Source organism: Delphinus delphis, chromosome 11 (genome assembly GCF_949987515.2).
Source record: "Delphinus delphis chromosome 11, mDelDel1.2, whole genome shotgun sequence".
NCBI classification, from domain to species: Eukaryota; Metazoa; Chordata; class Mammalia; order Artiodactyla; family Delphinidae; genus Delphinus; species Delphinus delphis.
Window position 1 is genome coordinate 40,045,822 of NC_082693.1, and position 16,811 is coordinate 40,062,632.

Below are 16,811 nucleotides of genomic sequence, written 5' to 3' on the forward strand. Positions count from 1 at the left end.
ACCTGCATGTAAACTGGAGATTGTAGGATTTTTCTTTCTTTCTTTCTGTATTTAGTATCAGTTGTGGGAATTTTTTTTTATATATGATTACTTCTCCAATTTGTTTCACTTTATTTATTTATTTTGATAATCTTTGTCAATTATTACTTGATATAAAATGGGATACTGAATTATATTATGCTTACTTAAAGCAAAGCAAAACAAAACAAAACAGTAATTCCTATATCTCCATTAATTCTTTCCCAGGAAATATTCACTAACATAATTTTGAGTCATACAAACAGTTGTTGATGTTATTTTCTAAGCAGACTTATTTAGGAGTAATTTTACATCTTTCACTCTTTGATAGCTCATCTTAATTTTAAAAAACAACAAATAGCAAATAAGCAAACAAAAAATTCCCTAAGTATATTCATAGAGTATGGTATTGCTATATTGTAATTTTTTTAAAAAATCAACTCATTTTTACTTTTTATTTTTAATTAATTAATTAATTAATTTTTGGCTGTGTTGGGTCTTCGTTTCTGTGCGAGGGCTTCCTCTAGTTGCGGCGAGCGGGGACCACTCTTCATCGCGGTGCACAGGCCTCTCACTGTCGCAGCCTCTCTTGTTGCGGAGCACGGGCTCCAGATGCATGCAGGCTCAGTAGCTGTGGTGCACGGGCCTAGTTGCTCCGCGGCATGTGGGATCTTCCCAGACCAGGGCTCGAACCCGTGTCCCCTGCGTTAGCAGGCAGATTCTCAACCACTGCGCCACCAGGGAAGCACTGTAATTTTTATTTTAGTCTTAGCAGACAGTTTATATCCTACAATCATTTTTCAAAAATAGGCGAAATTGTTGTTAATATTGTGGAAAAAATGAACAATTTTCTGATATCATTTTTTATATCTTTCAAAGGAAATTTTACCCACAGCACAAGAATAGCCTCACAGTATATATCAGATAGCCCTATACATCACTGAACTTCTTGATCTCTTTGTGGCATCTGTTATTTTCTAATCTTGCTTATTGCCTGTCATAGAATTATTCAGTCTTCTTTTCCTCTTGCCATCTGTTATCTGGCTCATTCTCTCTTTTTTTCTTTTTTTTTAACATCTTTATCGGAGTATAACTGCTTTACAATGTGGGGTTAGTTTCTGCTTTATAACAAAGTGAAGCGGCTATATGTATACATATATTCCCATATCCCCTCCCTCTTGCGTCTTCCTCCCACCCTCCCTATCCCAACCCTCTAGGTGTTTGCAAAGCACTGAGCTGATCTCCCTGTGCTATGCAGCTGCTTCCCACTAGCTAACTGTTTTACATTTGGTAGTGTGTCTATGTCAATGCCACCCTCTCACTTCGTCCCAGCTTACCCTTCCCCCTCCCTGTGTCCTCAAGACCATTCTCTACGTCTGCCTCTTTATTCCTATCCTGCCCCTAGGTTCTTCAGAACCATTCTTTTTTTTTTTTTTTTTTTTTAGATTCCATATATATGCGTTAGCATACAGTATTTGTTTTTCTCTTTCTGACTTAACTTCACTCGTATGACAGACTCTAGGTCCATCTACCTCACTACAAATAACTCAATTTCATTTCTTTTTATGGCTGAGTAATATTCCATTGTATGTATGTGCTACATCTTCTTTATCCATTCACCTGTTGATGGACACTTAGGTTGCTACCATGTCCTGGCTATTGTAAATAGTGCTACAATGAACATTGTGGTACATACTCTTTATGAATTATGGTTTTCTCAGGGTATATGCCCAGTAGTGGGATTGTTGGGTCATGTGGTAGTTCTATTTTTCGTTTTTTAAGGAATCTTCATACTGTTCTCCATAGTGGCTGTATCAATTTACATTCCCATCAACAGTGCAAGAGGGTTCCGGTTCCCTTTTCTCCACACCCTCTCCAGCATTTATTGTTTCTAGATTTTTTGATGATGGCCATTCTGACCGGTGTGAGATGATATCTCATTGTAGTTTTGATTTGCATTTCTCTTATGATTAATGATGTTGAGCATCCTTTCATGTGTTTGTTGGCCATCTGTATATCTTCTTTGGAGAAATGTCTATTTATGTCTTCTGCCCATTTTTGGATTGGGTTGTTTGTTTTTTTGATATTGAGCTGCATGAGCTGCTTGTATATTTTGGAAATTAATCCTTTGTCAGTTGCTTTGTTTGGAAATATTTTCTCCCATTCTGAGGGTTGTCTTTTCATCTTGTTTATGGTTTCCTTTACTGTGCAAAAGCTTTTAAGTTTCATTAGGTCCCATTTGTTTATTTTTGTTTTTATATCCATTTCTCTAGGAGGTGGGTCAAAAAGGACCTTGCTGTGATTTATGTCACAGAGTGTTCTGCCTATGCTTTCCTCTAAGAGTTTTATAGTGTCTGGCCTTACATTGAGGTCTTTAATCCGTTTTGAGTTTATCTTTGTGTATGGTGTTAGGGAGTGTTCTAATTTCATTCTTCTACATGTAGCTGTCCAGTTTTCCCAGCACCACTTATTGAAGAGACTGTCTTTTCTCCATTGTATATTCTTGCCTCCTTTATCAAAAATAAGGTGACCATATGTGCGTGGGTTTATCTCTGGGCTTTCTATCCTGTTCCATTGATCTATATTTCTGTTTTTGTGCCAGTACCATACTGTCTTGATTACTGTAGGTTTGTAGTATAGTCTGAAGTCTGGGAGCCTGATTCCTCCAGCTCCATTTTTCTTTCTCAAGATTGCTTTGGCTATTCGGGGTCTTTTGTGTTTCCATACAAATTGTGAAATTTTTTGTTCTAGTTCTGTGAAAAATGCCAGGTAGTTTGATAGGGATTGCATTAAATCTGTAGATTGCTTTGGGTAGTATACTCATTTTCACAGTGTTGATTCTTGCAGTCCAAGAACATGGTATATCTCTCCATTTGTTTGTATCATCTTTAATTTCTTTCATCAGTGTCTTATAGTTTTCTGTATACAGGTCTTTTGTCTCCTTAGGTAGCTTATTCGTAGGTATTTTATTCTTTTTGTTGCAGTGGTAAATGGGAGTGTTTCCTTAATTTCTCTTTCAGATTTTTCGTCGTTAGTGTATAGGAATGCAAGAAATTTCTGTGCATTAATTTTGTATCCTGCTACTTTACCAAATTCATTGATTAGCTCTAGTAGTTTTCTGGTAGCATCTTTAGGATTCTGTATGTATAGTATCATGTCATCTGCAAACAGTGATAGTTCTACTTCTTCTTTTCTGATTTGGATTCCTTTTATTTCTTTTTCTTCTCTGATTGCTGTGGCTAAAAGTTCCAAAACTATGTTGAATAATAGTGGTGAAAGTGGGCAACCTTGTCTTTTTCCTGATCTTAGTGGAAATGGTTTCAGTTTTTCACCATTGAGAACAATGTTGGCTGTAGGTTTGTCATATATGGCCTTTATTATGTTGAGGTAAGTTCCCTCTATGCCTACTTTCTGGAGAGTTTTTGTCATAAATTGGTGTTGAAAGCTTTTTCTGCATCTCTGGAGATTATCATATGGTTTTTATCCTTCAGTTTGTTATTATGGTGTACCACATTGACTGATTTGCATATATATATATATATATATATATATATATATATATATTTTTTTTTTTTTTTTTTTTTGCTGTACGTGGGCCTCTCACTGTTGTGGCCTCTCCTGTTGCGGAGCACAGGCCTCCGGACGTGCAGACTCAGTGGCCATGGCTCACGGGGCCAGCTGCTCGGTGACATGTGGGATCTTCCCGTAACGGGGCACAAACCCATGTCCCCTGCATCGGCAGGCGGACTCTCAACCACTGTGCCACCAGGGAAGCCCTTGCTTTGCATATTTTGAAGAATTCTTGCATTCCTGGGATAAATCACACTTGATCATGGTGTACGATCCTTTTAAGGTGCTGTTGGATTCTGTTTGCTAGTATTTTGTTGAGGATTTTTGCATCTTTGTTCATCAGTGATATTGACCTGTAGTTTTCTTTTTCTGTGACATCTTTGTTTGGTTTTGGTATCAGGGTGATGGTGGACTCATAGAATGAGTTTGGGAGTGTTCCGCTCTCTGCTCTATTTTGGAAGAGTTTGAGAAGGATAGGTTTAGCTCTTCTCTAAATGTTTGATAGAATTCACCTGTGAAGCCATCTGGTCCTGGGCTTTTGTTTGTTGGAAGATTTTTTAATCACAGTTTCAATTTCAGTGCTTGTGATTGTTCTGTTTATATTTTCTATTTCTTTCTGGTTCAGTCTTGGAAGGTTGTGCTTTTCTAAGAATTTGTCTATTTCTTCCAGGTTGTCCATTTTATCGCCATATAGTTGCTTGTAGAAATCTCTCATGATCCTTCGTATTTCTGCAGTGTCAATTGTTACTTCTCCTTTTTCATTTGTAATTCTGTTGATTTGAGTCTTTCCCTTTTTTCTTGGTGAGTCTGGCTAATGGTTTATCAATTTTGTTTATCTTCTCAAAGAACAAGCTTTTAGTTTTATTGATCTTGGCTATTGTGTCCTTCATTTCTTTTTCTTTTATTTCTGATCTGTTTTTTATGATTTCTTTCCTTCTGCTAACTTTGGGGATTTTTTGTTCTTCTTTCTCTAATTGCTTTAGGTGTAAGGTTAGGTTGTTTATTTGAGATTTTTCTTGTTTTTTGAGGTAGGATTGTATTGCTGTAAACTTCCCTCTTAGAACTGCTTTTGCTGCAATCCCATAAGTTTTGGATCATTGTACTTTCATTGTCACTTGTTTCTAAGTATTTTTTGATTTCCTCTTTGATTTCTTCAGTGATCTCTTGGTTATTTAGTGGTGTATTGTCTAGCCTCCATGTGTTTTTATTTTTTACAGTTTTTTCCTGTAATTGATATCTAGTCTCATAGTGTTGTGGTCAGAAAAGATACTGGATATGATTTCCATTTTCCTAAATTTACCAAGGCTTGATTTGTGACCCAAGATATGATCTATCCTGGAGAATGTTCCATCAGCACTTGAGAAGAAAGTGTATTCTGTTGTTTTTGGATGGAATGTCCTATAAATATCAGTTAAGTCCATCTTGTTTAATGTATTATTTAAAGCTTGTGTTTCCTTATTTATTTTCATTTTGGATGATCTGTCCATTGGTGAAAGTGGGGTGTTAAAGTCCCCTACTATGATTGTGTTACTGTCAATTTCCCCTTTTATGGCTGTAAGCATTTGCCTTATGTATTGATGTGCTCCTAGGTTGGGTGCATAAATATTTACAATTGTTATATCTTCTTCTTGGATTGATCCCTTGATCATTATGTAGTATCCTTCCTTGTCTCTTGTAACATTCTTTATTTTAAAGTCTATTTTGTGTGATATGAGAATTGCTACTCCAGCTTTCTTTTGATTTCCATTTGCATGGAATATCTTTTTCCATCCCCTCACTTTCAGTCTGTATGTGTCCCTAGGTCTGAAGTGGGTCTCTTGTAGACAGCATATGTATGCGGTCTTGTTTTTGTATCCATTCATCCAGTCTATGTCTTTTGGTTGGAGCATATAATCCATTTACATTTAAGGTAATTATTGATATGTATGTTCCTATTACCATTTTCTCATTTTCTTAATTGTTTTGGGTTTGTTTTTGTAGGTCTTTTCTTTCTCTTGTGTTTCCTGCCTAGAGAAGTTCCTTTAGCATTTGTTGTAAAGCTGGTTTGGTGGTGCTGAATTCTGTTAGCTTTTGCTTGTCTGTAAGTGTTTTAATTTCTCCGCCAAATCTGAATGAGATCCTTGCTGGGTAGAGTAATCTTGGTTGTAGGTTTTTCCCCCTCATCATTTTAAATATGTCCTGCCACTCCCTTCTGGCTCGCAGAATCTCTGCTGAAAGATCAGCTGTTAACTTTATGGGGATTCCCTTGTATGTTATTTGTTGCTTTTCCCTTGCTGCTTTTAATATTTTTTCTTTGCATTTAATTTTTGCATTTAATTTTTGATAGTTTGATTAATATGTGTCTTGGTATGTTTCTCCTTGGATTTATCCTATTTGGACTCTCTGTGCTTCCTGGACTTGATTGACTATTACCTTTCCCATTATAGGGAAGTTTTCAACTATAATCTCTTCAAATATTTTCTCAGTCCCTTTCTTTTTCTCTTCTTCTTCTGGCGTCCCTATAAGTCGAATGTTGGTTCATTTAATATTGTCCCAGCGGTCTCTGAGACTGTCGTCAATTCTTTTCATTCTTTTTTCTTTATTCTGCTCTGCAGTAGTTATTTCCACTATTTTATCTTCCAGGTCACTTATCTGTTCTTCTGCCTCAGTTATTCTGCTATTGATTCCTTCTAGAGAATTTTTAATTTCACTTATTGTGTTGTTCATCATTGTTTGTTTGCTCTTTAGTTCTTCTAGGTCCTTGTTAAACATTTCTTGTATCTTCTCCATTCAGTTTCTAAGATTTTGGATCATTGTCATTACTCTGAATTCTTTTTCAGGTAGACTGCCTATTTCCTCTTCATTTGTTAGGTCTGGTCAGTTTTTACTTTGCTCCTTCATCTGCTGCATATTTCTCTGCCTTCTCATTTTGTTTAACTTACTGTGTTTGGGGTCTCCTTTTCGCAGGCTGCAGGTTCGTAGTTCCTATTGTTTTTGGTTTCTACCCCCAGTGGGTAAGGTTGGTTCAGTGGGTTGTGTAGGCTTCCTGGTGGAGGGGACTGGTGCCTGTGTTCTGGGGGATGAGGCTGGATCTTGTCCTTCTGGTGGGCAGAACCACATCTTGTGGTGTGTTTTGGGGTGTCTGTGAACTTATTATGATTTTAGGCAGCCTCTCTGATAATGTGTGGGGTTGTGTTCCTGTCTTGCTAGTTGTTTGGCATGGGGTGTCCAGCACTGGAACTTGCTGGTCATTGAGTGGAGCTGGGTCTTAGTGTTGAGACAGAGATCTCTGGGAGAGCTCTTGCCACTTGATATTATGTGGGGCTGTGGTGTCTCTGGTGGTCCAGTGTCCTGAAATCGGCTCTCCCACCTCAGAGGCTCAGGCCTGACACCTGGCTGGAGCAGCAAGACCCTGTCAGCCACACAGCTCAGAAGAGAAGGGAGAAAATAAATAAATAAATAGTTATAAAATAAAATTTTAAAAATTATTAAAATACAAAATTTTTTAAAGTAAAAAAAAAGAAGAGAGCAACCAAACCAATAAACAAATCCACCAGTGATAACAAGTGATTAAAAACTATACTATGATAAACATAAAAATCAATAACTAGTCTGTCGCATACAGCAAACCCCAAATCTACAGTTGCTCCCAAATTCCACCGCTTCAATTTGGGATGATTCGTTGTCTATTCAGGTATTCCACAGATGCAGGGTACATCAGGTTGATTCTGCAGATTTAATTCACTGCTCCTGTGGCTGCACGGAGAAATTTCCCTTTCACTTCTTTGTTCGTACAGCTCCTGGGGTTCAACTTTGGATTTGGCCCCGCCTCTGCATGTAGGTCGCCCTCTGGCGTCAGTTCTTCACCCAGACAGGAGGGGGTTAAAGGAGCGGCTGATTAGGGGGCTCTGGCTTACTCAGGCCCGGGAGAGGGAGGAGTATGGAATGCAGGGCAAGCCTGTGGTGGCAGAGGCCGGCGTGACGTTGCAACAGCCTGATGTGTGCTGTGTGTTCTCCTGGGGAAGTTGTCCCTGGATCACGGGACCCTGGCAGTGGCGGGCTACACAGCCTCCCAGAAGGGGAGGTGTGGATAGTGACCTGTGCTTGCACACAGGATTCTTGGTGGCTGCAGTAGCAGCCTTAGCGTTTCATGCCCGTCTCTGGTGTCCGCACTGGTAGCCACAGCTCGCGCCCATCTCTGAAGCTCATTTAGTTGGTGTTCTGAATCTCCTCTCCTTGCGCACCCTGAAACAATGGTCTCTTGACTCTTAGGCAGTTTCAGACTTTTTCCCCGACTCCTTACTAGTTAGCTGTGGCAGTGTATCCCCCTTCAGGCTGTGTTCACACAGCCAACCCCAGTCCTCTCCCTGGGATCTGACCTCCAAAGTCGGAGCCTCAGCTCCCAGCCCTTACCCACCCCGGTGGGTGAGCAGACAAGCCTCTCAGGCTGGTGAGTGCTGGTTGGCCCCGATCCTCTGTGTGGGAATCTCTCTGCTTTTCCCTCTGCATCCCTGTTGCTGAGCTCTCCTCTGTGGCTCCGAAGCTTCCCCCACCCCCACCCCACCGTCTTCCATCAGTGAAGGGGCTGCCTAGTGTGTGGAAACTTTTCCTCCTTCACAGCTCCCTCCTAGAGGTGCAGGTCCCATCCCTATTCTTTTGTCACTGTTTTTTCTTTTTTCTTTTGCCCTACCCAGGTACATGGGGAGTTTCTTGCCTTTTGGGAAGTCTGAGGTCTTCTGCCTGCGTTCAGTAGGTGTTCTGTAGGAGCTATTCCACATGTAGATGTATTTTTGATGTATTTGTGGGGAGGAAGGTGATCTCCACGTCTTACTCCTCCACCATCTTGAAGGTCCTTCACCTGTTTATTTGTTCTTTTGTCTCTATCTTGTTGTTGCTGTTGTTTTTAAAATTTCTGTAGCATGCTAGGTCTTAATAGTTTGTATTATTATCCTCTTTCTAATTTTCTTTTTCAAAACTGACTCACCTTTTCATGGGCTACTATTGCATATACATTTTATTTTGGCTGCGCAGCTTGTGGGATCTTAGTTCCCTGACTAGGGATTGAAACCAGGCCCTTGGCAGTGAGAGTGCAGAATCCTAAACACTGGACCACTAGGGAATTCCCTCCATATCTATTTTAGAATGAGCTTGTCAAGTTTCTAAAAAGTTCCAGCTTACCTTTTTAAAAAGATTTGAAATAATTGATTAATTTGGGAAGAGTTGACGTCTTTACTAAGCTAAATTGTTTTATCTAAGAATGTAGTTTATCTATTTTTTCCGATCTTCTTTTATATCCTTTATTAAAGTTTCAAGTTTTTCGGGGAAAAGGTATTATGTCATATTTGTGGATTAATTGTTAAATATTTTATAATTTTTAGCGCTGTTGTGAATGGTAGCTTGCCATTTCTGGTTATTGCTAGTGTAGAGAAATAATATTTGTTTTTCTGCAGAAATTTTAAAATAAATGTTTAACTTTATTACATGTTTTATTCTTCAAGTTTGGGGATGAATGTGTGATTTTTTTCTCCTTTAATTCATAGATATGGTCAATAACATTGATAGTTTTCTCATGCTAAGCCATTCTTGTGTTCCTGGAAGAACATCTTGATGGTTGAATTTGGTCATATAATATTTATTTGCATCTATTTTTTTAAATCTATTTTCATTAATGACCTGGATTATGATTCTCTTTTCTTGTACTATCTATCTGAGTTTGGAATAATTTTTTCTCTCTTTTCCTATTTTCTGGAACAATTTAATTGATAAAAAGATTATTGTTTCCTTGAAGGCTTGGTAAAACTCACTATAAAACCATATAAGCCTGAGGCTTTTTTCTAGGGATAAGGTCTTAATTACTTTTCAATTTATTTGTAGGTATTTGGTCTGTTCATATTTTTAATTTCTTTTACCAATTTTGGCATTTTATAATTTTCCAAAAATCATCTACTTAAGTTTAGTGAATGAGTCTATAATTAACCATAATATTCTTTTCTATCTCTGTTGTAGCTGTTGCTAGTTCCCTTGATTTCATTATGTAATTTGAGTATTTACATCTTTTTTGCTGATTAACTCATTAGACAGTTGTCCATCTTACTCATCTTTATAAATAAAACGGCAAAAATAAGTTCTAACATAACTGAAATTATAATAAATATTAATCAGTTAAATCCATCAATAAGAAGACACAAACTCAGATTGGAGCTCAGGCTGGATTTAAAAATTAAGGTCTAGCAATATATTATTATTGAGACACACTTAAAATGAAAGAATATGGACAAATTGAAAGTAGAGATATAAGTAGATATTTCAGTCTAATATGAGCAGAAACACCAAACATACAAATGTAAAAACAGATAACTGTTTTATATAAGGTTAAAGGTACAAGTTCAAGGTGAAAAGTATCAGGGACAAAGCATAAGGAGTAGGCAGACTATCAGGAGCTTAACCATGTGGTGATATCAAGTGGATAGTTAGATATATAGGACTAAAATTCAGGGGAAAAGTTCGGAAGCAAAATAAAAGCTGAGATATAAATTTGGAATCATCAGCATATATATGGTATTTAAAGCCATAAGACTGAGTGAGACTATCAAGGAAGTGTAAACAAGAAAAGAGGTCCAAGGAGTAAACTCTGAACCACTCCAACATTCTGAGGTCAGGGAGATGAAGAGGAACCAGCAAAAAGTTAGAAGTGGCCAGAAAGATAGGAGCCAAATGAGGAGAGCATCATGTCCTGGAACCACGTGAAAAAATTATTTCAAAGGAAGAGAGTGATTAGCAATTTCAAACGTTGCTAACAGGCCAAATAAGAGGAGGACTGCAAATTGACCTTTGGATTTAACAATCTGGAGGTTGTTGGTGACCTCCCTAGGAGCAAGTTTGATAATGGAGTTGGGGCAAAGACCTGATTAGAGTGGGTTCAAGAGAGGAGAGTAATTTGAGACAGTGAGTTTACACAGGTTTATTTATTTATTAATTTAGTTAGTTAGTTTGGCTGCATTGGGTCTTCATTGCTGCACGCGGGCTGTCTCTAGTTGCGGTGAGCGGGGGCTACTCTTCATTGCGGTGTGCGGGCTTCTCATTGCAGTGGCTTCTCTTGTTGCAGAGTATGGGCTCTAGGCACACGGGCTTCAGTAGTTGTGGCACATGGGCTCAGTAGTTGTGTCTTGCGTGCTCTAGAGCGCAGGCTCAGTAGTTGTGGTGCACAGGCTTAGTTGCTCCACAGCATGTGGGATCTTCTGGACCAGGACTCAAACCTGTGTCCCCTGCATTGACAGGCGGATTCTTAACCACTGCACCACCAGGGAAGACCCTACACAGTTTTTAAAAGGAGTTTTGCTGCTAAAGGAAGGAGAGAAATGGGGCAGTAACTGGCAGAGGAGGTGGATCTAGGAGAGTTGTTTGTTTTTAAGTTAAAAGTTAAGAAAAATAACATCATGTTAGAGAAGCAAAAGTCTGTACTGAGAGAAATGGGAGAATCACTGAACCAATGTCCTTGAACAGAAGAGATCTAGTGTGCAAGTAGAGAGGCTGGCATTAAATAGGAGTCATATAGTTCATCCACAGGTAACAAGAGAGAAAGTAGAATATATAAGGACAAATTCAGATAATTAGGGAGATGTGGTTAATAATGTGGAATTAATAATGATTGCTTCCATTTTCTCAGTGCAGTAGGGAGCTAGGTCATCGGCCAAGAAAGAAGATGGAAGAGAAGGCTGCAGAGATCTGAAGAGACAGGAGAAAATACAGAATTTTGTCCAGGAAAGTCAGAGTGAATGGATTAGGGAAACATAGTATATTTGCCAGGCAGCATTACGGGCCACTTGAGGTTAATCATTATATAAAGTAAGACCAGTCAGCAAATTTGAATGTTTTCCTGAAGCTACATTCAGCTTCCAGGGTGCAGCTATGGAGTAGGCAGAGAAAACTGGATTTAAGCTGGGCTGTGGTCAGCCAAGGAGTATTTCAGAGCAAGAGAAAAACAAATGAGTTCGAGTTGAGAGCATATACCAGAAACTGATTATAATTATAACTATGGAATTCTAGCTGGGTTACAAAGGAAATGAGGACATGAAGGGGTGAGAGACAGTAAGAAGGTGGTAGAATTAATGAAGGAAAGGTCTCTGTGGAGTTCAAAAGGATTGTGGAGTTGGGGTACTAGAAGGAGAGAGCTATAAAGAGGTGATGTTTGGAGAATGAATTATTTGAAACCAAGACTATGGAAGGGTTGCAGTTTTCCTTTTTTTTTTTCCATTAGTCATATCCTTGACAAGGTCAAGGATATGACTAATGGGTAGAGGATTAAATCTCTGAAGGAGAACAGATCAAAGCATTGTGAGGCCAGGTGTTGGAAAGAGCCACGTGAATATTGAAATTACCAGGGATTATGACAGATGGACTGCATAAAAGTGACAGTGAGCAAGGAGGAGGTAAATGACTGCAACAGAGAGAGCAATGGGTGGTATATAGTCTCATGACAGGAGATTTAAAGCTGAGTCTTATTAGAGAGTAGGGGAGAATGATCTGGAAGTAGCATTGAGGAATGAGGAAGATCCCTACCTCATTTCCAGGCCAAGTGATAAGGGGGATGTGAAAGTTAAAATAGACATCCTTTGAGAGGGCTGCAAGTGAGGCAGTATTATCAGGGGAGAGCAAGGGGTCAGTTATTACTTCGCGTATTTTGAGGATATATTGTTATAAGCATCTATATTAACAATATAGATGTATGATATTATCTTTATATTACACATTTTTTGATCTACTGTCTCCCTTTGCCCCTAATGATGCTTCTTGCCTTGAATTCTATTTTTGCCTGTTATTAGATGTCTGCTTGGCTTTTGGGGGGGGTTCATATTTGTCTTTTTCTATCTCTCTGTTTTAACTTTGTCCTGTCCTTTTTAAAAATTTTTATTGGAGTATAGTCAATTTACAATGTTGGGATAGTTTCTGCTGTACAGTAAAGTGAATCAGTTATACATATACATACATCCACTCATTTTTAGATTCTTTTTGTCCTGTCCTTCTTTTAAGTGTGTCTCTTGTAGACATTATATTGCTAGATCTTGTTTTTAAATTAAATCTGAGAATTCTACCTTTTCTTGGTAAATTTAACTAATTTATTAAATTCCTTTTATGTTGAACATTTTATTTCTTCTTAGATTAAATTTTCTTTCATTTTTTTCATGCTTATTTACTTATATTAGTTTTTTCTATGGTTTGAAAAGTATGCATTTTATATTTGTTCTTCCACTGGTTATCTTTAACTTGTTACGACTCTTACTTGTATTTATCTTCCCCAACTTTTGAAACTTATCAACACCTATCTGTGTCTTCCTCCATAGTGGGACAAATACTTTAACATACACACTCTTGCCTACCTCTGGATATTGCACTTTGTTATATCTGCGGGGTGTGTGTGTGTGTGTGTGTGTGTGTGTGTGTGTGTAGTGTATGTATATTTACAATGCTTTTAGACACCAACAAGCTTTACAAAATTATTTTCTCATTTTTACTATCTTATATTTTGTAGCATTTCCAAAAGTTTCATTTGATACATCACTTCCTTCAAGAGTATTTTCAAAGAGGATATTAATGATACTGCTGAGACCTTGAAGGTCTGAGAATATATTTGTTGTACCCTCACATTTAAGCAATAGCTTAGCTGAATATAGCTTAGATTCAAAGTTCTGTTTTCAATATTATAAAAATATTCATTATTTTCCTTTCTCTAATGTTGCTCCTGAGAAGTCTGACATTCTGATTCATTCTCTTTGTGGGTGAGCTGCTTTTCTTCGAATTTTCTCTTTGCCTTTGGAGTTCTTAAATTTCATTAAAATATCACTAAGTATTCATGTTTTCTATATCAGCCCTCTTTATCCCCACTCCCCATATACCCTTCCAATATCAGTCTTTCTTTGGAGGTTCTCACTTGTTTTTTTCATATATCATCTTCTCTCCATTAACTTTTTCTCTCCTGCTGGGACTCTTATTATATAAATGCTGTCTTTTCTATGTCTAGCTTCATTAATTTGTATATTTTTTCATCTCTTATTCATTCTCAATGTCTTCTGGAAAAGTTTCTTGACCTGATCTTGGGTTATGTTCATTTTGCTGTTTATATCATCTAGTGAGTTTATTTCAATTGTGTATTGAATATTCAGTAATCCTGCTTGGTTCTTCATAATTGTTTGTTTCTGCTTCAGTATCAATATCCTCTTTGGGAACATTTATTTGGCCTGTATTCTATTAATTCTTGTCATCTAGGGTAGGTTATTCAATTTATTATCTTCCTAATTGTCTAGTTATTTTTCCCTGTGAGGTCATTTTCCTTTACGTGTATCAGTTATTTTGGTGAGTAATGGAAGGAGAAAGGGGTGGGAGGAGTCAAGACCTGCCTTTAGCTTGTACAACTCCTGGTGAGTGGGAGGGTCCAACTTTGAATGTCTTTATATCTATTGCTCTCGTCAGAGGGCTTTGCCCCTTAGTGAAGGTCTCTGTACCCTAGGCTTCGTTCTTTTATTTATGTATTTATTTTTGGCTGCTTTGGGTCATTGTTGCTGTGCGAGGGCTTTCTCTAGTTGCAGCGAGTGGGGGCTACTCTCCGTTGCGGTGCGCGGGCTTCTCATTGTGGTGACTTCTCTTGTTGCGGAGCGCGGGCTCTAGGCGCACGGGCTTCAGTAGTTGTGGCATATGGGCTCAGTAGTTGTGGCACGCGGGCTCAGTAGTTGTGGCACGCGGGCTCTAGAGTACAGGCTCAATAGTCGTGGCGCATGGGCTTAGTTGCTCCGAGGCATGTGGGATCTTCCCGGACCAGGGATTGAACCCGTGTCCCTTGCATTGGCAGGAGGATTCTTAACCACTGCACTACCAGGGAAGTCCCCTTAGGCTTTGTTCTTTTCTAAGAATGTATTTGTCTAGGCTCCTGGGTGAAAAGAAAGCCTATGAGGAAAGGTAGGAGGAAACCCTTAGGTGTTTGTTGGCTGAGCCAGCAGTTGCTGGTTTTTTTACCTTACATCCCAGTAGTGTAACCCTATGAACTTGCTTTCTGGTATTGTAGAGGGTGATGGGGAAGGCAGTGATCTACTCTAGGCATGCAGTGGATAGAAAAGAGCCCAACTCAAAATTTCTCCCCAAATCTCCATGTTGGAAGCCGGGCCCTCCTTTGTCTAGGGCTACTATTTCCCTTCTTTATCAAACCATAACCATCTTCTGACCCTCCAGGGGTTTCTGCTGGTTTCATTTTCTTTCTTTCTTTCTTTTTTTTTTTTTTTTGCCCATTCATTTCTTATTTCTGAGGCATCTTTGGGCTTGAGTTGGGTGGGGGAGGTAGACTGTGCCACTTTGCCATCATATCAGGGATCATTTTGTGATAGCCTACCTCAGTGTTTGTTGAAGCTTTGTGTTTCAAGTAATTTAGAGAAGAAGATGTTCTTTCTTGAGTGGTTATGGTAGTAGTCTGGAAATGAAGATGTTTAACCTGAAGAACTACAGGCAAAATATAAAAATATAGGTTGGACAAAGCAATGTATATACATGAAAGAAAGCAAAATAGACATTTTACTGAAACATTGAAATTTACTTTCCACATGCTTGTGTTTAATTTTACAGTCACTTGGGAATCTTCTTAAACCTGGAAACAAGACAAGAAAATTAATCTTATTACAAATTGCTCTTGAACACATTTGTGGGAAAACAGATGATTCACAGGGAAATTAAGAGTGCCACCAGGGCTCACAATGTCAAACTAGTAAAATTAGTATGTAATCCATATTTATAAAAGTCACCTTCACAAGGCAGAATGTCTCCCAGGACCAAAATCAGGAAGAGCAGAGCCTGGCAATAGTTTATACTTATTAGACAGTATTCTTACACCTAAAGTTAGAACACAGCCTAAATATTGACAATGGTTGTTATTTCTGGGCATGGACTTGTCTGTATTTTCCAAATTTTTTATGATGAACATTCATTACTTTTGTAATTGGAAAAAATTATTCGAATGGAATTTTCAAAGTGAAATCATCATATAAATATACAAACTTGTGCAAGGATATTTGCTGCAGCATTGTTTGCAATGTTGAAAAAGATCCAGATTTCTATCAGTAGGAGAACCGTTCAATAAATTATGATAGATCTTTATAAGAAATATCATGCAAACAATAAAGATGATGATATAAGTCTATATTAACATAGAAAAATTTCAAAGATTTACTGTTAAGTGAAACAAAGTAGGTTAAAAGACATGTCTGAAATGAGCCCATTTTTGCAACCTAAAAGTAAGTGCACAGAAATTTTTTGAAAAGTATATGCAAAAAGTTTCTTCTCAATCTTAACAGCAAGTAAAAAGTTGAGCAAAGTGAAAAATCAACGACTCTTCTTTGATTCTTTGGAGAAGTGAGGTCACAGGGCAAACCATTGCCCCCAAAATTGGAGAGACAGACAGATGATATAGAGAATTACAACTTAACTAGAACAGAAACTCATGAGCAGAAACTTCTGCAGGAACCAGTGCCTGGTAAAAAACCTAAACTGTAATTGATGAGTTGCTGGAGGCTCAGTATAAACAAGTCTGAGAGTTAAAAACTCCAGGGGACCTAGTCAAAGGGACCTTCAGAAACTCTACTAGGTCCTGATAGTGAAGATTGGAGAAAAATCCCCTCATGTTTACCCCAGAGGAAGGGGGAAAGTAACCATTCTGAAATACAGCAGAGCATTCTGTTCTTAACAAATCTGCCCTCAGGAGAAACTATTTTACCAGAGTCTAACATGCTGGGGTTTTATCAGGGCCTAACCTACTTGGAGGAAGGGAAATACTCAACTCCAGTCAGCTCTAGCCATCCTGTCCCATCTAAGGTGGAGTGGGAGTCATGGGTACTGAGAAGCACTGGTAAAGTTCATAGTCCAGAGGCATAGGCTCTCCAAAAGACTGAGACCTAATCGTAGAACTATAAAATGTTTCCCCTTCTCCAATACTTCACCACACCACTAAAGGCCTATTTACCAGAGTTTCTTTCACCTAGTATATCATGTCTGGATTTTAATTTAAAAATTACAGGGCACGCTAAAAGGCAAAAAAATACAGTTTGAAGAGGCTGAACACGCATCGGAACCAGAGTCAGATATGGTAGTGATGTTGTAATTATGATAATTATAATCATAATTAACTGTGATTAATATGCTAAGGACTTTGATGAAAAAGTAGATAGCATGCAGGAACATTGGATAATGTGAATTTTCTTCAAAGAAGA

At 38.2% G+C, this 16,811-nt stretch overlaps 1 protein-coding gene across 1 annotated transcript in view; it reads right to left on the minus strand.

Annotated features, from left to right (window-relative positions):
* Positions 1-15,174: 15,174 nt before the first annotated feature.
* The window catches only part of FAM186A (family with sequence similarity 186 member A), a 76,140-nt gene continuing 74,503 nt past the window's right edge, over positions 15,175-16,811 (minus strand). The window contains 1 exon segment of the mRNA XM_069541233.1: positions 15,175-15,196. Within this exon segment, the coding sequence (XP_069397334.1) occupies positions 15,175-15,196 (22 nt within the window).